Raw genomic sequence first — 21,624 nt, forward strand, 5'->3', positions numbered from 1 at the left:
AAAAAAAAGAAACATATTAAGTACACAATAAATAAATATACTGAGGCGTAATATCATACATACAGGAACAAATATTAGCCTACATAAAAAGTTGTAAAAAATAAATTAAATCAAAAGAGAAAATGAGGTTTACAGTCACCATGAAATCAAAATGGACAATTCCTACTTTTTATGAAATATTGCAGTATTTATTGTAAATGATTTATCCGTGCACATAATTGTTTTTCACAAACAATTCATATTTAAAGTCACCATTAAAGCAAAATAGACTACTCTTATTTTAATGAATATTCCAGTATGTAATAGCTATTATATGATTTAATGATTTGTAATAATAATAATAATAATAATAATAATAATAATAATAATAGGCTAATAATAATAATATGCCCTTCCCACTTGCAGCATCTCTTCTCTGGCGGGTTTATCTCTCTAAGATCACAGCAATAGTAAACCATAACAACTCAGCGATCCAATCAATTCCCTATAGACAAAATCAAGTCTCGCCCTACATTCAAGAATCAGCTCATTAAAGAGATAGTTCACCCCAAAATGAAATTTCTGTCAGTAATTACTCACCCAAATGTTGTTCCAACCTCGTAAGACTTTCGATCATTAAAACTTGCCGGCCCAGAAAAGTTATGAAAGACATCGTTAAAATTGTCCAAGTGAGTGGCTCAATCTTAAGTTTATCAAGGGACGAGAATTCTTTTTGTGAGCAAAAAAAAAAAAACGCTGTTAATTTCCTTCTGTGGGCCTAGAGTTATTTGACATACTGTAACAGCGCAGTGATTCAATCACACGTAGGCCCACTATTAATACTACTATCCAACGCTGGTCATGTGTGTAATGCATGTGACGTACAACACAGAATCACTGCGCTGTTACACTATGTTAACTAACTTGAGGCCCACAGAGAAGGAAATAAATAGTTGAATAAAGTCGTTATTTTTGCGCACAAAAAGTATTCTCGTCACTTGATAAACAAGATTGATCTACTGTCACTTGGACTATTTTAACAATGTCTTTAATAACTTTTCTGGACCAGCAAGTTTCAATACCTTAGAAGCCTATGGATTTCAGATTTAATAAAAAAATATCTAAATTTTTCTCCTCCTAATCTCCTCACTTTAATCTAAACGAAAGCATTCAGTAGAATTCAAATGTGTTCGATGTTTTCTGGCATGCTCCAATTCACGCAATCTGTGCTATCGTGTCTCTGGACTGGAGCACCCTGTGGCGGTTCGCGTGACACTAATGTGAAACCAGAAACCATGGAAAGCATATTTATTTACAGTGTCTGAATCATTCCCTATATCCCCTATGCATTATGTGCCATTCACCATGTAGAAAACAGTAAATGTTTGAACAAGTGACCGATTTTAGCCGGAGCTCTAACGTCTATTTATAATGTAAGGAGCGGGATGCTTTAAAATTCTGGAGAGCATTTTATTGGACAGGAAATCTGATGAGAAGCAGAAGTGCAGTGTGATGTCATCAAAATCATAAATCCATATTAGCAGAAGTGAGAGATACATTTTAAATGTTTACATCTTCTAAATGTGAATTTTGTCATTTTGGAGCACACTAGCTTATAGATAACACCAAACGCTCTATCAAATGCCAAAAACAAACAACAAATGGTAGTAATATACACTTATGGTGTGCTTTAAAATCATGTAAAATCATGATCCTAACATTTGTCACCATACCAAAATCACAGATGGCCAGACGGTGATTTGTCTAATCTATAAAATATGGTGTCCGGGATGCCATGAGCAGTTATGGGAGATCACCTTTAAGCTTATGAAATATGAATAAATAGACTAATAAATGGCTGTTGAGATATTCTCACTTCTCTTGGACCTGGATATGGTATTCCTTACAACGCAAGTTAACAAGTGGATGGGGAAGAGCAGATTGCGACTTCCATTTTTTATTAACAAATACTTAATACTCATAAGGCATATAGGCTATTTGCTTGATACTTGTACAATCAATACTTACTTTTTGGAAAATCCAGAATGAACTAGCACCCTGTCAACATGCCCCAATGTCAAGACAATGGGTGAATCCAGGGTGATTTGGACACCTTTTTGCCATTGAGATGACATGATGGAAAAGTGTCTCAATCAACCTGAATACGCCCTACCAAAAATAATCTAAAAGAGTCTCACAATGTGGATCACAAAATAAGTAGAAAAAACTCACACAAAGTTATCATATGAGTGTAGATCATTTCAACATTTTTCAAATGTAGGCTATTAGGGGTACAAATTTGTGCGCCTGTGTCTCAAATTACTCATGATACACACACGAATTATTATTGCTTCCACTAGGGGAGGCTATGGTAACGAATGGATTTACAGTTGAGAAGACTTGCAGTTAAAATAGTGCATTTACTAGCGCTTCTGTACAAGATCAGATTATTTGCTCGTCATTTCAAATACTTCATATCAGTGCATTTTGTTTTTTTTTCATCAGGGGTTAAGAGCCGACACTGCATGAGAGCTGTTTTGATTCAACACTACAAGAATGATGTCTGGTAAGAGACGTTTTATTCTATCTTGAGAAGTTATCGATGACTGTTTCCATAATGCGTACATTTTAAGTGATTTTCTTTTGGCTCAATTCCGTTGCTAAAAGTATTTTTGAAGACAAATTTATTTATATAATATTTATATATTTATATGATGCACTTTTAGCTTATATGTGAACATTTTCGAAGACAAATTGCTCATGAGCTATATTTTTACTGAAATTCTTATTTCGTTCAAGTCTATCTAAAGCTGTTCAGATAGAAGACCGCGGTGCTAATGATTAATGTTACACTATGTAGTGAACCTTTTATATATTGCGATATAAACAATATTTTTGAAAATAGACAGGTTCACGTAATCAAGTTCACATTCTTCAAGCCGCCAAACTGTTTTGCAAAATCAGCTTTGCTTTTAAGATTGTGTTGAGTTATTCAGTTTCACGTCAGTCGAGAACTATGATTATTTTCAGAGGATTAATGAAACATCTGCTTTCCGGTTCAGGAACAAATATAAGAGAGACGGTGATTCTTACACCAACACGAGGCTGTCTACCTTTTGCCAAGTAGCCTATATATTCCTGGATCAACATATTTTGTTGATCCTGGAACAACATTCTTGTCTGAAAATTGTATCCTAATATCCCTACTCAAACCTAACTGTACCATTAGTTATCCCTAAAATCAGAGGGAAATGATTGGTGAAAAACACCTAACCCTGGTTTTAAGCATAAACTTTAATTGTAAACTTGTCCCTCAAAACTGATTGGTTGATTGGAATGTAGTTCCAGGATCAAATAGATGTTGATTCAGGAACATGTTGTAGCTACTTGGTGAAATCATGTTCACCCTTCCTAAAACTAAGAGACCTCCCTACCTACAGCGTTTTTAGGCATAGCATTTTTGAAACCAGTCAGAGGTGCCCCAAAACGCCAAGGTTGTGAGACTGTGCTGTTTGCCTTAGAGCACATTCTACTGATTTATGATTCTGGTGGTGATACAGTCAATTAGGAGAGCTAAACAAATGTGAATGACAGCCCATTTCATAGCAGCACGTCTGACTCTCACCATTAATGAAAATCTCTGAATCAAGCATAGAAAGAAAAGGAAGAGCTCTCCTTTATGTGACAGCTGGATGTTATAGTGCTTTTGCTGAAAACCAGATGTAGCCATTCTTTTTTATTTATTTACATATAATTATTATTAACATTTAATTTGATATTATTATGGTTTTTTTTCTTCCATTTCAATCACGTCCCTCATATGAAAATCATGTGTTTTTCTTAATTCATGCAAAGACATCGGGAAACCGCAGTGCTCTTGTCCATATTTACATTGCCAGAGCAGTAATGATGGAATATGAAATATAAGATATGAAGTCCGAGCAGGGTTTTGCAGGGTTGGGAAGCCGGGATTGAGTTAAATTACTTTTCACATCGTGTCCACCTCAATTTATTAGGGATCCCCGAGAGGCAGTGCAGTCTTATTTACAAGGCAAAGAGACAGCTGAAAAGAGCAACAGATGTCTGGATTTTTAAAGCTTCTGCGTATGTTTTGGCACCATTTAGTGGCTTTAATGGATTTCACAGCACTATTTTCAAACTAGAATTAATGTTGAGAATTAATGTTGAAACATTGTGTTCTTGCATTATGATGATTTACTGATATTTACATCATTTGCAGTCTTTTGTGCAATATACACTGAAAAACTGCTGTCATTTGTAAAATCATTCAATTCACAGAATAAAAACAATATAGAGGTTGCATTTGATTTAAAGATTTTTCCTTGGTTATTAAATATGCCATTTGCCACAGCAGCTGTGTGTGTGTGCGTGTGGCTTTAAGTCTTTCTGTGATTTCCCCTACTTATTGCCGTGGACCACTTAAAATGTCTCATTTAAATAATTAAAAGCTTCTCATCCTGTCTCAATAATGTTCAGAGGAAGTCTCCTAAAATCTTTACTAGAGCAAGTGTTATGGGAATATTTGTAAAGAGAACAAATAGGACGTCTATGTTAGTCTGCATCATGTTATTTTAATATGCGATGCTCCCAACTCGGTGTACTTCTGCATTCACTCTTATCTTTTTGTGCCAGATGAAATGGACTGTTATTTAGCAATTAACAGACGGCTATAAAATCCTTTTAACAGTGATTGAGACATGCTTTTCCCCTGCTGACTTTTATTCCAGGCCTGGGTGATCAATTGGATGGAGGATTGCATTAACGTGGGGAAAAAAATTGACTCTGGATTTCATTGTGGCGCTTTTAATGGAAGGATACTGTTACAGATTAACACAGAAGAAATAATGTGTTGCAGTCAGCAGAGGAACATCATTATGTGGTTGAAGCCAAGAAAATTAAACAAGATACTTAATAAGAGAAAAGACCGTCAATAAAAGCTGGAACTGAATTGATAGTTTTATACACAAAGTTTGCATACCTTCTTCAATGTTTTGAATATCAAACAGATTCTGCTTTCTTTCTCCTCCACCAATTTGATTTCTGCCTGTTCCTTCACATCTTATAAATATTCCCACCAAGAGGACTAATAATCATGCCAGAAAATGTGAGCTCCAGAATGGACACTCCCACCAACATCTCCCTGGTGGGGTCTGGGGACGCTGTGTCCGAGTCCCTGGAGTATAAGACTGTATCTGTGTTCCTGGTGCTGCTGGTGTGTGGCGTTGGCATAGTAGGAAACATCATGATCGTGCTGGTGGTTCTTACCACACGCCACATGCGTACACCCACCAACTGCTATCTGGTGAGCCTTGCAGTGGCGGACCTGATGGTTCTAGTGGCCGCGGGTCTGCCGAACATCTCTGAGAGCCTGATGGCCACCTGGGTGTACGGGCATGCTGGGTGCCTGGGCATCACCTACTTTCAGTACCTGGGCATTAATGCGTCCTCCTGTTCAATCACAGCTTTCACTGTGGAGAGGTAAGCCCTGAAATTAAAGGAAGTAACATCAAACTGAATGAAATTCTTTTGAATAAAAGGAAGATAATATGAATGCTCTAAGACAAAATGAATAATCATATTCTTTGTGGCTTATTACTGAAGCACCATGGGTATACAAACTAATTGACGAGTTAATTTCTTTTTTTTTTTTCTTTTTTTTTTACCATGAAGGATTTCAGCATTTTAAATATCAATATTTAACCCTCTGGTGGTCTGAATTATTATTTTTTTGTTTGCAAAACTTGGTGACTTTTGACAACACATTCTCATCCCAAAAAGTCATATAACTGACGTTTTGGGACGTCTTTTGACCATACGTCAATATTCGCCTTTTTAGGGTACCCTTAAACGTCGGTAGATGGCGATCCCGGGTTACCTTTAACGTCAGTTAGGTGACGGGTTAGGTTTAGGTTTAGGTCTGGGGTAGAGTTAGGATCCCATGACCTCATCTACCGACGTTTAAGGGGGCCCTAAAAAGGCGAATATTGACGTATGGTCAAAAGACGTCCCAAAACGTCAGTTATATGGCTTTTTGGGGTGAGACTGCGCTGCTTTTGAAGCACTTGCTATGTGAACACAAAAAATTGTGGACTTGATTAGAAAAAGCTAAATGTAACACTTTACTTGAAGGGTGTGCATAAAACTGACATGACACCGTTATAATCATGACATGACACATTTCATGAATATGAAGGAGGTTTTATGCTGACAACAACTTGACATAAATCAATTATACATCATAACCTGTCAGAGTCTTTGTCATGACAACTTGACATTACTAACACAACCTGTCATAAACATGACATAGCAGATGAATTATCAAATTTAAGAAACTACTTAGCTTTATTGGTTAACATTACATTAAACTGTCATGTGGTTGGTTTGACATTGGCTGTCATGAAGCCATTATAACCTTTTAATGACAAATTCAGTTAGTACCACTGTAGTTGAGGTCACGAAAAATATTCATGACACAGTTATAATGGCCTCATGACAGCCAATGTCAAAGCCAACCACATGACAGTTAAACTTAATTTAATGTCAAGTTGTCATGACAAAGACACTGACCAGTCATGATGTATTGGTTTATGTCAAGGTGTCATAACAAAGACCTCTCAAACAATGTCATATTTGCATTCAAAATGTCATTACTGAGTGAAAGACACTTAATGACAGTTGTCACAAACATGCAAAAAACCTCCTTAATATTCATGACATATGTGATGTTATGATTATGAAGGTGTCGTGTCAGTCTTATGCACACCCCTTCAAGTAAAGTGTTTCCAGCTAAATAAAATCACACATAAGAAAATTAATGTGAGATTACAGAGGAACAATACAGAGCCATATTTTTTTGGTGGGGGTGGGGGGTTCAATCTACAATCAGCCATGACGAAGTAGTCTTTGATTATGTCTATAAATATATATCCAAATGTAAAACATACAAAAAATTAAGTCTGAAAAAACACTTAATAGCAACTAGGGAATACACAGCCCTTTATATTTAGAAGCATCTAAGTGGCTAGACTGGTATTACAAAAGATTTTCTTTATTTCTTCCATTAGATAGCACAAATCCACCTTCTATGTATTGGATTTTAAACACCTTTCCTTTATTTTAAACTTTTAACACTCGTTAATTGAAAATAGTAAAATAGTATGACTTTTTATAATATTTGTATTGTTTTATATAGAAATAATAATGCAGAGGTGAATATTGTCCTCAAATACAAAATATTAAAGAATAAGTATTACTGAAACAAAATATAGCATGTTACATTATTGTCTTCGGTCTGTTTTGACCAGCGAGGATCACAAGTGTGACACCTAAAAGAGGAATAGGCCTACCAGAGGTTTAAATATTTTTAATACACATTACTATCTTTGTTTCACAGATACATCGCCATATGTCACCCAATGAGGGCTCATACGGTCTGTACGGTATCTCGAGCCAAACGCATCATTGCCGGGGTGTGGGTTTTCACCTGTGTCTACTGTATGCTCTGGCTCTTCCTGGTGGACATCCAGGTGAACCCTGACGGTCGTGTTCAGTGTGGCTACCGCGTCTCTCGAGACCTCTATCTGCCCATTTACCTTATCGACTTCGCCATCTTCTACGTTATCCCACTGCTTCTGGCCATTGCTCTTTACGGTCTCATCGCCCGAATCCTTTACCTGAATCCTCTGCCCCACCCACCAGACTCGGGCACCGTAACCGCCCCCACTCTCAGGAGGAGCTGCAAAGAACCGGTGGATGCTGGAAAACCAGGTCGTCAGGGACGGCCAAAGAGTGCGCTTTCTTCTCGGAAACAGGTCTGTATTTTACAATTCTGTATTTTAATAACCACTGAGATTGCAAAACCAGGGGTGGTTCTCTTCTCCTGTACTGTGCCTTGCGATTAGTATCTCATATTTGTTTTTTGAAAGGTCAGTTCTTTTTTTCTGAGAAGAATGTTTCACTCTACTAAATGTCAATTTGTGGGAAGAAGAGTGTGTTGAATGTTGATAGTTTCCTGGTGCAGTTTGAAAGAGTGTTTAACACATTTAATTGGCAAAAAATAGATAGTCAAGTCAAGAATTATTATATATATATATATATATATATATATATATTGGAATTTTAATTTGTTAAATACAAAGTGCCTATAAAAGAGAGACAATCATTTAAAACCTAGTTGCCATTGGTGGCCATCTTAAACTTAAAATATCATCACACAGAGCACATGGCAGTGTTTCCTGCACACCACAAACAACACAGTGCAAGGCTTTGACACGATTCACAAACATGATACCACATTTTATTTTTGATAATTCACTGCTTTGAATTCGCTCACGAATCAGAGGTTTGAACCAGATCTTTAGGAGTCGTTGTTAAAGGGTTAGTTCACTTTGAAATACATTTTTGATATGTTTTACCTTACCTCAAGGGCATCCAAGATGTAGGTGTCTTTGTTTCCACAGTATTTTCAATTTTGACATTTTTCGGTCAAACTGGTGTTGTCTGTCAGTCATATATTGCAGGTTTAGGGGGTCCACCTTAAAGAGCATGCACAGAGAAGTCAAAATTAAATTAAACATGATTTAATGATTTAACAACTGAACCATGAGTCATTTTTCAGCATGTCCAATTCAAAATTAACCAGTGGATTCTTTACAAGACTTACACCAGTCTATTTATTGACTTGTTTATTTGACAATGCTTAACTTAAGATGCAGAGTTTTGTGCTGTGAATAAGGTCCAATTGTACATTTGAACTGAGCGTAAGAAAAACTCTGTTTCGGTAATATTGTATGTTGGAACAACACTCTTTCCTGATAGTATTAAAATGGAATTTTTACTAAATGTTTTCTAAATGATTTTTGTGTGTCTGAAAACTGTAGACAGCACAATAATATACCTTCTTTTGTGCAAACAAACTCATATAGATGCAGACCAAACATCTGAGCTCATTTTTTTTGTTATGTGAAAGGGTACATGATGGCTAATATCATCATAAAGCAGGTCATTAGGACCTATCTCATCAGAAGAGAGGCATTAGGGGCCATCGGGGTACAGTTTTGGGTCTACATTGCCATCACTGCATCAGCCACAGCTCTGTTGTGACACTGGAATAATGGGCTCTGTGATAGATCATAGACACTACAGATAGGATCTATGCATGCAAGTAATCAAACTGTTTTTTTGGTTTATTTTATGGGTTTAGTTTTAGTTGTCTACAATAACCCAGCATGGTAAACAGAGAAGTTTATGATAGTCTAGACTTCAGATAGACTAAATTCAGGCCATTCTATGGCCTTAAATGAACCTGTCAGTGTGGCATGCTATTCTTATACAGTATATCTCCATGTTATTTTCCAACTACCCTCAGTGTTATCTGAGATTGTATTATAGATGTTGTTGTTTTTTTGTTGATGTTGAATTAGTTTTAAAAAATCATTTTCATTTAGTTAAAGTTGTAATAATATATCGTTGTTTTTGGTTATTGGCTTTTGTAAATGTGTTTTTTATTTCTATTTTTAGTTATTTTAGTATATCAAGTTCAATTACATGAAAATGAGAAATGCTGCATTGGCAACTGTAGCTGAAATAAAATTAATGTACAGTTTTGTATATATTTTTATTTTATTTCAGTTAGCTTTTATTCAATTTTTTTTAAGTTAACTATAATAATCAGATATACATATACTTGTACTTATTGTAGTCCCCAGACTGATATTTCAGAGTTGGAGTGTCATGTCACCTTTATTCATATACTGTAGCGCTTTTTACAATACAGATTGTATCAAAGCATGCAGCTTCACAGTGATAACATGAAAATAATACAACAAAGTTGGTTTCTAGAAGAAAATTGCATCAACTTCCTGCTTAAGTAAGGTAGATCAATAATATTGTTGAATATTAAATGTTCCCAACTAAGCAAGCCATAAGCCAAACAGTGCCAAGGAACCCTTGAGACTCAGTCAGAGGGCCAATTCTCCTCTGGCCAACGAAGGAACAGTGTATGATTCGGGCAGCATTACAAGTCAGACTGGATCGGAACATTTTGAGTATTTATCCATTTCCATCTGGTTGGAAGTCAAAGTTATCACGCCAGTATGGAGACGAGTTGTTGAAGATCAGTCCTGGATACAGCCTGTATCTGGTGCACTGCGGTAAACTTCGGGATAAACAGAGAGACTAATATTAGTGTAGACACCATCCTTCTTATGATGTACCAAGTACATCAGGATTTACGGGACGTGTTCCCGGGTGATCTAAACTATGCAGCTTAACGTTGAATTATAGAAGTCTATAATATGTTATGTGTATGCTAGGCCAAAGAGATGTGTTTTTAGTCTAGATTTGAACTGACAGAGTGTGTCTGCTTCCCGTACGATGTTAGAAAGATTGTTCCAGAGTTTTGGTGCTAAATAAGAAAACAATCTACCACCAGCAATCGATTTTGATATTCTAGATATTATCAACTGGCCGTAATTTCGAGGTCACAATAGACATGAAGGACTGTAAAGTGTTAAGAGATCATTCAAGCACTGGGGAGCTAAACCATTTAGTGCTTTGTCATTTTTTATGACGGAAAAATTAGGATACAGATACTGGACACAGGACTTCTAAATGATTGATTGGTATCAAAAAGCACACCCAGGTTCCTAACCGACGACAAAGACTTAACAGAGCAGCCATCAAGTGTTAGACGGTATTCTAGGTTATTACATGTGGAAGTTTTTTGTCCAATAATTAGAATCTCTATTTTTTTCAGAATTTAGTAGTAGGAAATTACTAGTCATTAAATTTTTTATATCAGCTATACATTTCGTTAATTTTGTGAATTGGTAAGTTTCATTAGGTTTTGAAGAAATATATAGCTGACTATCATCGGCATAACAGTTAAAAGCTAATTCCATGTTTCCTAATGATATCTCCTATGGTAGCATGTACAGAGTGAACAGCAGTGGTCCTAGTACTGAGCCTTGTGGTACGCCATACTGAGCTTGTGATCGATAAGACATCTCTTCATTTACTGCTACAAACTGATAACTGTCAGATAAGTATGATTTAAACCATGCTAGTGCAATTCCACTAATGCCGTTTTCTAGTCTATTTAAAAGAATGTTGTGGTCAATTGTGTCAAATGCAGAACTATGATCAAGTAACACTAGTAGAGAAATACAACCACGATCGGATGATAGAAGGAAATCATTTGAGCCTCTGATGAGAGCTGTCTCGAAACTATGGTACGGTCTAAATCCGGACTGAATATCCTCGCAGATATAATTTATTTCAAGAAAGGAACACAGTTGTGAGGATACTGCTTTTTCCAGTATCATTGACAGAAAAGGCAGATTGGAGATTGGCCTGTAATTGACTAATTTTGTATGATCAAGTTGCGATTTGTTTAACTAGCGGTTTTATCATAGCCAGCTTAAAGGTTTTTGGTATATATCTTAGAGACAAAGACGAAATAATGATATTGAGAAGAGGATCTATGACATCTCGAAGCATCTCTTTCAGTAGCTTAGTTGGTATAGGGTCTAACAAGTTGTTGATTTAGATGAATTAACACGTTTGTACAATTCTTCCCCTCTTATAGCAATGAATGAACCAAATTTTTCCTCAGGGAGACTAAAATGCACTGCCTGATGCGATACTGTAGTAGACGGTTGCATAGTTATAATTTTGACCCTGATATTATCATTCTTATAAGTGAAGAAGTTCATAAAGTCATTACCGCTGTGTTGCTAGGACACTTCTGGGCTTGAAGCTTTCTTTTTCATTAGTTTAGCCACTGTTTCAAATAAATACCTAGGATTATGTTTATTTTCTTATAATAGGGTTGAAAAATAAGCAGATCTAGCAGCTTTTAAGGCATCTCTGTAAGCAATCGAGCTCTCCTTCCATGAAATTCGAAATACCTCTAGTTTATTTTTCTTCCAGTTGCGCTCCATTTTCCTGGCTGCTCTCTTAAAGGGATAGTTCACTTTGAAATTAATTTTTGATATGTTTTAGCTTACCTCAAGCCAGGACATCCAAGATGTAGGTGTCTTTGTTTTCACAGTATTTTCAATTTTGACATTTTTCAGTCAAACCGTTCTTGTCTATCACTCATACACTGGAGGCTAAGGGGGTCCACCAAAAAGCATGCACAGAGAAGTAAAAATTAAACATGATTTAATGACTCGTAAATGTAAGTACACATTGATGGCCTAAGACACGAAACGAGCGGTTTGTGTGAGAAAACGAACAGTATTTATATTTTTTTTACCTCGTGTAATCCAAGTGATTTGAATCAGTTATGCAATGTCCAACTGAACCGAACTGAATCAGTTCAATGTTATGCCGGAAGCAATTGCTTGCGTGTGACATCACTCAATATTTACACGGAGATTTCGGAAGTTTTACCTTTTACTAAACATATTTAGATATACCGAAATCGTCTTCCATTGCGCTTTCCCGTATATCTAAATATGTTTAGTGAAAGGTAAAACTTCCGAAATCTCTATATAAACAAAGAGTGACGTAGGCACGCAAGCGATCATGCGCAGACCGAAGCGCCCGTGCCGTCAGATCATTTTGTCATGGCTATGATTACAAGATGTAAATACTGTTCGTTTTCTCACACAAACCGCTCGTTTCGTGTCTTAGGCCATCAATGTGTACTTACATTTACGAGTCATTAAATCATGTTTCATTTTGACTTCTCTGTGCATGCTTTTTGGTGGACCCCCTTAGCCTCCAGTGTATGAGTGATAGACAAGAACGGTTTGACTGAAAAATGTCAAAATTGAAAATACTGTGGAAACAAAGACACCTAAATCTTGGATGCCCTTGAGGTAAGCTAAAACATATAAAAAATTAATTTTTGCAAAGATTAATTGTAAAGATTATTGATAAAGCCATCTTTAGTGGCAGAAGTTATAGGTCTAACATATAACATAACACGGAGTCGGCTTTGCTGCTTTGGCTGAGTGAAGTTTACACGAGACTAGATAATGATCTGAGATGTCATTGCTCTGCTGCATAATTTCAACGGCATCAACATCTATTCCATATAATAGTATTAGATCTAGAGTATGATTACGGGAATGAGTAGTTCTTGACACGTGTTGTCTAACTCTAATTGAGTTTACAATGTCTTTAAATGCCAATCCCAATGCATCTTTTTCATTATCTACATGTATATTCAAATCAGCAACAATTGGTACTTTATCTGCAGCCAATACTAATTCTGATCCGCAAATTATTTGATAAAATCTTTATGGTGCACTGGTGGCCTGTATACACCAGCCAGCATTAAGCACCAATACTTCAAAAGAAGTATAGAGGGAATGCATTGACACGTGACTTTCCCGCGTGACAACCCCCCTCAGCCTGACCGAGTGGCAAAAGATCTGCTGCGTGACTGGATTCAATAGGGGAAAACTGCGGAAATGCGACTAAATCGAACAATTTTATCAATTTAAACTAAATGTTGGACTCAATATAGTGTTCCTTACAACTTACTAAAGATCCAGTGATCCATGGATATTGACATGCAGCCAGGAATCGTTTTGCCTGACATTTATTGCCTGATTTCGACACTGGGGAAATAAAAGCAAGACCTAAACATAAAGCAAATTTGCCTGTGAACGCTTTATATAAACATAATATAGGTAGGTCTAAATCCGGGTGATCACTTATATCAGTGTTATTTCCTATATATACCATATCGTCCAGCTCTAAAACTTTATACGTTTTTTGGTCAGTGTTTATTAAAAAAAACATCCAATAATGCAGAATATGCAATGATAAGTATTTAATTGATGAGCTGTTAATGTAACAATACAAAATATACGGGTATGGTTTTACAGCTAAATTCAGCATATTGACACAAAATGATAACTGCAAATCCACCTTTCGCTGACTGGAGTCCAGTTGTTTCTGGGAATTGCAGCGATCCATTTGCTCCTCTTTCCATAGCAGTCTGTAAAAATATACCTCCGATGTTTTGTCAAATCTAGTTGTAGGCCTTACAGTCAATCGCAAAGCTCTTTCCCACTTTATTTGTGTGTGTTGTGTTTGTTTTTCGCGGTATTCACGCTGAACACATATACAGCCGCTCAGTCTTTTTGCCACTCACTGTGAGGAACGGTGACGTCACGCGCATTCCCTCTATATTTAAAACTAGATCTCTTAGTGGTCAAACAGGTGAAAATTCAGAACATTCGGTGACCCTCCTTGTACGTGTCCCCGCGAGTGAGTGCACTTATGTGGAGATGCTCGCGTGCGCCTCAGATCAAAATCTTGAAGATTCAAGAGGGCCCCACTCGAGTGGAACATTTGCATAAATAGGATTTGTGATGTTCACTCAAGTATGCTTAATACTCCTAGAGATTATGCTCTTTGAGGTTATAAGAGCGGCTCCCTTTCTTTCGCTTTTGTACCTCATTTATGCCGCACCTCAAGCCCTTTGATCACTTCATCTGCACATTTCATAAAGTTCAATACGATTCAAGAAGCCCGTGCCACCGCTGTGGTTGAGTGAAGTTATCTCTCCTATGAATCTGATAAAGTCATCACTACTGCAGAGGCTCCCCTTTATTTAACCTAATCATGAGTAGCAGCTGGCTTTGTTTGTGCTGTGTTAAGACCTTGTTTTCCATTGATAAGCAATCACAATAACCAGATATTCCAAATACATATTCAAATTGTCACTGCCAGTCATGCAGTCATTATCTCCTGCTTTGTTAATTAAAGGAGCTTCTCCCAGCCTCACACAGCTTCACTTAGATGCTTTGTTGTGCAGACAATTTTGTCATTATTATTGAAGGTCTCCGTCACCGGTTGTCTATCTCCAGCGTGAGACAATGAGTACGCTCCAACCCCTGAGGACTCCCTGTGAATGTTAATGGGAGGAATTTTTGGATTTATTTGTCGCTTGAACTAAGGCGGCACTGGGGAGGACTGCTTTGTTTGCTTTGACAGTCAAAACATGGTGTGGATATATTTACATCCTTCTCAAAGTGTCTGTTAACTGTCACTGACATAAAGATTATGTTTGACTGATGTTTGACTGTGTCTCCGTCTCGTTGTCTCTCTCTCTCTCTAGTCTAGCTCATTCTTTCTACCGATCCCTCTGTTTTTATACCATGAACAATAATGTAATTGTTTCTTTTTGAGCTCTAGAAGATAAGGATGAATTAATTTTAAAATGTAATTCAAAGCACTCACGCCACCAGGGTACCGCCATACCGAGCCGTACCGTACCGTGCCGTACCATACCATGCAGTGGAAAAGCACCATAATGCTACCAAAGCAGCATTTATTTAAATAAATGCACGAAAAACAATAATTATGTGAAATATATATTTTTAAATATAATGATTGTCCAGCATCTTTAGTCCATGCTTCAGTATCACATGATCCTTCAGAAATCATTCTAATATGCTGATTTGGTGCTTGCACTGATTAATGTCCGTTGTGGAAAACCATGATGAATAGAAAGTTTAAATGAACAGCATTTATTTTCTGACTTCAAACTTTTGAACTGTAGTGTAAAAAGAATAGAAAAAAAATAGAACAGAATAAAAATGGCTGAAACATAGCTATAATTATTCTTTTTCTGCATTTTGTCTGTCACAGTTCAAAAAACAGTCTGTCAAATGTCACTGTAACTTGTTACAAAAACATTATTATTCAAGATTCATATCATTAAAACGAACTATTCAAAAGACTAAGGTTAAATTGGCGCATGAACATCTTTTCACACTATTAACAGCGTCCTGTTAATGGCATAAAAAACAGCTAGTAAAAAAAATAGTACAGTTTGTGTCCACGAGGAACATGCTTGACTTTCTGTAAAGGGAGTCTTCTGAATTTATAATCTTTGAATAATCATAAGGTGTTAAAGGGATTGTTCACATTTTTGGGAGGACGATCCTTTTAATACCTTTTGATAACTCCTAGGAATTCTGTCATCATTTACTCACCCTCAAGTTGCTCAAGTTGTGTCTTCTGCTGAACTTGAAAGAAGATATTTTGAAGAATATGGGAAACCAAACAGTTGATAGACCCTAGTGACTTCCATATGAAAAAAAAATACTATAGGGCACATAAAGTCAATGGTTAAAAAAAAATCATGTGTTTGGTTACCGACATTCTTCAAAATATACATTGTTTGTGTTCATTAGAAGAATGAAATTCATACAGGTTTGTAACGATCTGAGGATGAGTAAATGATGATCGAATTTTAATTTTTGTGTGAACTCACGTTTATTTCTGTATATGCGACTATATATAGAAACTTTCATAATTTAATATAAGAACCACTTTTATAATTTCTCACCTCTTCAGGTCACTAAGATGCTGGCAGTGGTGGTTGTGCTCTTCGCCCTGCTGTGGATGCCGTACAGGACCCTGGTTCTAATTAACTCCTTTGTGAGCACACCATACCTGGACGCCTGGTTCCTGCTCTTCTGCAGGACCTGCATCTACGCCAACAGCGCGATCAACCCTGTCGTTTACAACCTGATGTCACAGAAGTTTCGATCGGCCTTCCGCGGGCTGTACCGCTGCCGTAGGGAAGACGTGCACCAGCGGACACTCTCCATGCTCCAGAGCGGACACAGCCTAGGAAGAGACCCTCGAATTTGCAGCAACACCAACGGCACCAGAGACACACCTAAAAAAATCAGTTCAGTCACTCCTGAGCTGAAACAACACAAAGGCATGGAGAACAAGAAAAACATGGACAAGCTAATAAGCGATGGTGTAAGAAATGAGATCGATCCAAACATCAACAAAAATGCAGTTGAAAACTGCAAGATAGATGAATTGAAAACCTCAGTAGTCAAGGAGATGCCTACAGTGGAGAACGTGGACATGAGCAAGATTGATGATAATGGGAAAATAATGAAGGGAAGCGCTAATACTACTCAGGATATTATCGCTGACATGAACAACACAGAGCAGACACAGCTAGCCTGCGGTCAGGTCCAATCCACTCTGGGGGAAGCTGAACAGAATGACACTGAGCTAAATCACAGCACTGTATAGAATAGATCAATCCACTATATTTCTATAAACAGTTGTTGTTCATTGAGCCTGGTTGTTCATTTCAAAACAAGATCTTGAATTTGGGATCTTTTTTTGGATGTACTAACAGGCATCATCCTCTCTCTCAAGTGGAGGTGGCAAGACTGTAGCCACTCAAGTGAAACCATTTGGCTGTCAGCACCAGCTTCACATGCCTCCTACTAGTGCTATTGTTCCAACTAGAGTTACTTGATAAAAAAAAAAACATCGACCTATTATTTTGATCTCACATTGCTGCTGCTTAGAAATGTAGATAAAAAAGGCTGGAATCTGCTACATGGCTTTTAGATTTTATGCATTAAACACCAATTTTGTAAATGGTTACAGTGGAAGGATCACACACAGTTGTGCTTTCGTGAGATCTGTGGAGTGTGGAGGTTCGAATGTTAGATGAGCTCGGTTGCCTCAGTAGAGCCGTGTCATGGGTGATAGCACTGCGCTAGGCTAACACTAGGCTACGCTACGCTAGCTGTGTTCTGCCACTGCGCTTTCAAGTTGTTCCGAACACAGAAGTCCTGCAGAAACATGCTCATCATTGCTAGGAGACACATAACAGGTGAAAACAATATGTTTCTTCTGATAGACTGGATAGAATCATAATCTAAAGCAACATACATAAATAAATAAAAAGAAATCTGAGCCTAAGTGATTCTATGTGAAATCTGGGAAATCAAACTGCCCAAAATCTGCAGACTGGCTATGATATTCAGCAAGCTTTAACTCTTCCAGACTGCAAATCTGGGCAAAAGTTGTGTAGTGTATTCCAGCCTTGAACTGTTGCTCCTAGACAGCAATGAGGTAACAGTGAAAGCAAGTTTTGATGAAAGAGATCTACTCAAAAATGTTAATTATTTATTACCCTCATGTTGTTCCAAACCTGTATGACTTTCTTACTTCTGCGGAACACAAAAGAAGATATTACGTTTTTTTTTAAATTATTATTATTCAGTTATATTCCGTACAATGAAAGCCAATGGGGTCCAAAACAACAAATTTCAAAGTAAGCCTATAGCCTAAAAAAGACAAAAAACACACACACAAAAGAAAAGTCTGCTGCGAATATAAATAATTACTCTTTAAAGTCAGTATGAAATGCATCTTATTGTGATTGATTCCTACAGTTTTTGTGAAACTGACTATCAAAATGTCACATCTCAATCCTCCGATGAAATGAGACTTCTCTTTTCTTCCAATCGACTGCAAGATTACGTTCAGATCTACCTTCGCCCAATCAACAACCAACATTTTTCCATTTTCGATAATCTGTTTCACTTGGATGTACGTCACAACACGGAAAAATTGAACTGTTGCAACTTAAAGGATGTTCACACTTAAGTCCTCTTTAAAAGAACCAAATTCTTTCCGTTGACCCAAAAGTGAACTGGGTGAAAAAAGACTACACACAAAACATTTAGGCTCCTTCACTTTGACACTTCAAACTACATATTTAATTAAATCGCTGCATTTCAATAATCACACAAGGCCATGTCGCAATTTGGACTTGAATTTAATTAGTTGTGCAGCCTTAGCTCCAGGATGTGTCCTCTCTCAACACAAAACCCACTTTTTTGCCCACTTTGTGTCTTCAAGCACAGCAGAATGAGAAACAAACAAACTCCATCCTGCTTTTAAAGCACAGACGCTTTCCCATAAAAACATTCAGGATGCTACAGGGCATAAGATCCATTTAAAATGCTTTCGTCCAACAATAAGGCCCAAAGCATCATGACACATTTGTGTTTTCCCACAGCCAACACAAGACATTTGCCATCGCTGGATGAATTCCATAGTATGTGGAGATGTAATGCCTCGCCATTTGTTCCTGCCCAAGTAAACAGATCCGATTCTGTGTGCCCAGCGGTACGTCTGAGCTTTTTAGACCCCTTTTACAACCTCGTGGAAGATGAGCAGAGTCACGCATCCATTTGTCAGGTGCAGTTATTTATCTTTATATTATGTGGAGCGCAAGGAACAGCTCTCACACAGAACAGAGACGATGTTTTCTATTGGCGCAAGCAGACGGTTGTAACCATAACTCATCCATAAACAGAACATATCCTTCCTGGAGGAGAACCGTGGAGCTGGAGAGTATTCTCAAAGCACTTTGTTGTTTAGCAAGCGCAATCACCTCATGTTTATGCAGAGACATTTAATACTAAACATTGGTGTGATTATCTGTTATAATTCATCATTTTCTGGCTGTGTCATGACTTTGTAAGTCATTTTAGTTTAAATGTGGACCCGTTGCTATTTTAGTGAGGTGTTTTGTTGTTGCTCTGGAGAAGAATGCATCTCCTCACTTCAGATCATTTGAATACAGTTTAATTATTTTATATTATATATATATATATATATATATATATTAGGATATATTCTTTATATCATTAGTGTAAAGAGACATTTGAAAGAACAAACATTGCCTTGCCTATGAGTTTTTAGACAATGCTTGTCTCTTTACCATGATGTTTCGCAATTGTGGATTGCTGCGATCTTGTTTCTGTGCCAGGAGTGGATTTCCTCTGCAGGCTGAATCTGCATTCATGCCATGTTGTAATTACCGTAAATAAGAGATGAAAACATCTGATTCTGTACTTCAAGCTTTTCATGTCCTCTTGCACTATTAAAGGGATAGTTCTGTCATAATTCTGTTAGTAATCATGTCGTTCCAAACTTTCATCTTCTGAACACAAATGAAGATCTTTTTGACGAAATCTGAGAGCTTTCTGTCCCTCCATTGACAGCTACACAAGAATTAGAACTAATCCATATGAATTGAGCGGTTAAGTCCAAATTTTCTGAAGGGAATATCGCGAACGCTTTATATGATGAACAGACTGAATTTAGGAACTTTATACACATATACAGTAAAGCGTAGTTATGATTAACAGAAGCGCAAGCATGTTAGCTTGATGCTCGAGAACCAATGAGGTTTGTTCCCGCGCGTCAAGCAGGTTCAATTGAGCTTCTGTTTATGTTCACTGATCAATGTATATGCAAATAAAGCCTAAATTCAATCTGTTCATCATATAAAGCGATCAAGTCTCTTCAGAAAATTTGGACCAAACTGCTCAATTCGACACATTCTCATCCTTTGGCGTCATATAGGTGACGCCATATGACATTTCATCGAAATACTACGCACATGGCACACTTTAGCGTCAATATTACACGCACTGTTATGGGTAGGTTTAGGTCTGGGGTAGGGTCTGCGTGTTATATTGACGCTAAATGGTGCCATGTGCTTAGTATTTCTACGAAATGTCACCTATCTGACGCCAAAGGATGAGAACGGGCTCAGATTAGTTTGACGATCTCTTTATGGACTTTTTGAAGCGTCATAGTGGTAGTTGTGTAGCTGTCAATGGAGGGACAGAAAGCTCTCAGATTTCATCAAAAAGATCTTTATTTGTGTTTCCGAAAATCAACAAACGTTTTGTTAATGGCTTGGAAGGACATGAGGGCGAGTAATGACAGATTTTTCATTTTGGGGTGAACTAACCCTTTAACTTCACAATAAATCTGCAGTGGACACGTGGTAAGTCATGTCTCTCAGAAAATTAAGAGTCTTTTAATTACGAGTTCTGCAATCACGTGACTGCTTTTTACAAGTCAGTATAGTAATTAATTATACAATACTAATCAGTATAATTATGTCATGGTGTGAACACACCTCGCTTCATTTGGTGTTGCCTAAGAAGTCATTTCCATTTTATGAGCCTAGAAAGCTTATTATCAGCTTCTATTTATAAATAATCTATTTTGAAACCCATGGTTGATATTGTGTTGTTATTGCAATGTGAAGCTTCTATTTGCTTTTGAACCCGTTCTGTGTTTGCTCAGACTGTGGTTGCGCGTTAAAATCAGAGTAATGTGCAAGTGATCTGTGAGCATGTTCAGTTTTCTGCTTATTTTTAAAAACAGATAAAAACATACAAATGAAATCTTACTACTTTCTGGTTTCATGTGAGAATTAAAGCTGGATACAAGTGCAGAATTTTAATGAGTTGTTGATTTATTCGTGTTGAAGCTGCCACATGTCCTGAAGGGGGGGTGAATTACTGGTTGCCGAAAGTAATGATAATTTCACATTGCATGAGATCTTGAGCAGTCAATAGCAGGACTGCACTCTGAAGTAAATGAGCCAATAACATCAGCCCATACAGTAGGTGTAAAAATGCACATATGGGTCAATGACAAATATAAAAATGAGGATGAAAAAAAAATCTTTGTAATCATACATTTTTCATACATTCGTTATGACAATGAAAATATCAAAATATTTATTTTAATAAAATGGTTAAAAAATTAGGGGAAAAAAGTATTATGACCTTCTATAGTGAGTCTAATTTTATATTTTTCTTGTCACGTGACCACAAAATAACCCTCTACTACAATCTGACTGATTTAGAGGAATAAGATTTTCACTGTAAAAAAGTGATCAGTTGGTTTAACTTAAAAAAAGTGAAAAGACCCGTTGCCTTAAAATGATTAAGTAAATAAACAATGCGTAATTAAAGAAATACGTTATGTGGAATTATCAAGTTCACATGCAAAAAT

General features: G+C 37.0%; 1 protein-coding gene and 1 long non-coding RNA gene across 3 annotated transcripts in view; one reads left to right on the forward strand and one right to left on the reverse strand.

Moving 5' to 3' along the window:
• The first annotated feature begins 2,360 nt into the window (after positions 1-2,360).
• On the forward strand, positions 2,361-21,061 carry trhr2 (thyrotropin releasing hormone receptor 2). The gene is made up of 4 exons (XM_039691802.2): positions 2,361-2,545; positions 5,082-5,478; positions 7,394-7,811; positions 16,327-21,061. The coding sequence occupies exons 1-4, from the start codon at positions 2,536-2,538 to the stop codon at positions 17,026-17,028; spliced, it is 1,527 nt and encodes a 508-aa protein (XP_039547736.1). The 5' UTR covers positions 2,361-2,535; the 3' UTR covers positions 17,029-21,061.
• The window catches only part of LOC148977430 (uncharacterized), a 32,748-nt gene continuing 16,522 nt past the window's right edge, over positions 5,399-21,624 (reverse strand). Inside the window, exons 2-4 of one of the 2 annotated variants that reach the window (XR_016145385.1) lie at positions 16,319-16,654; positions 8,420-8,534; positions 5,399-5,485 (exon numbers count right to left, since the gene is read on the reverse strand). This is a non-coding gene — a long non-coding RNA (uncharacterized LOC148977430). Of the gene's footprint in view, positions 5,486-8,096; positions 8,535-16,318; positions 16,655-21,624 lie in introns of those variants that run through there. The other variant, XR_016145384.1, reaches the window with a different exon arrangement.

The sequence above is a fragment of the Pimephales promelas genome, chromosome 10, assembly GCF_988280905.1.
Source record: "Pimephales promelas chromosome 10, fPimPro1.hap1.1, whole genome shotgun sequence".
NCBI classification, from domain to species: domain Eukaryota; kingdom Metazoa; phylum Chordata; class Actinopteri; order Cypriniformes; family Leuciscidae; genus Pimephales; species Pimephales promelas.

Coding starts and splice junctions, on each gene's coding strand:
- trhr2 (XM_039691802.2), top strand. Junction 5,479..7,393: donor ACAGCTTTCACTGTGGAGAG/GTAAGCCCTGAA, acceptor TTTGTTTCACAG/ATACATCGCCATATGTCACC. Junction 7,812..16,326: donor CGCTTTCTTCTCGGAAACAG/GTCTGTATTTTA, acceptor TCACCTCTTCAG/GTCACTAAGATGCTGGCAGT.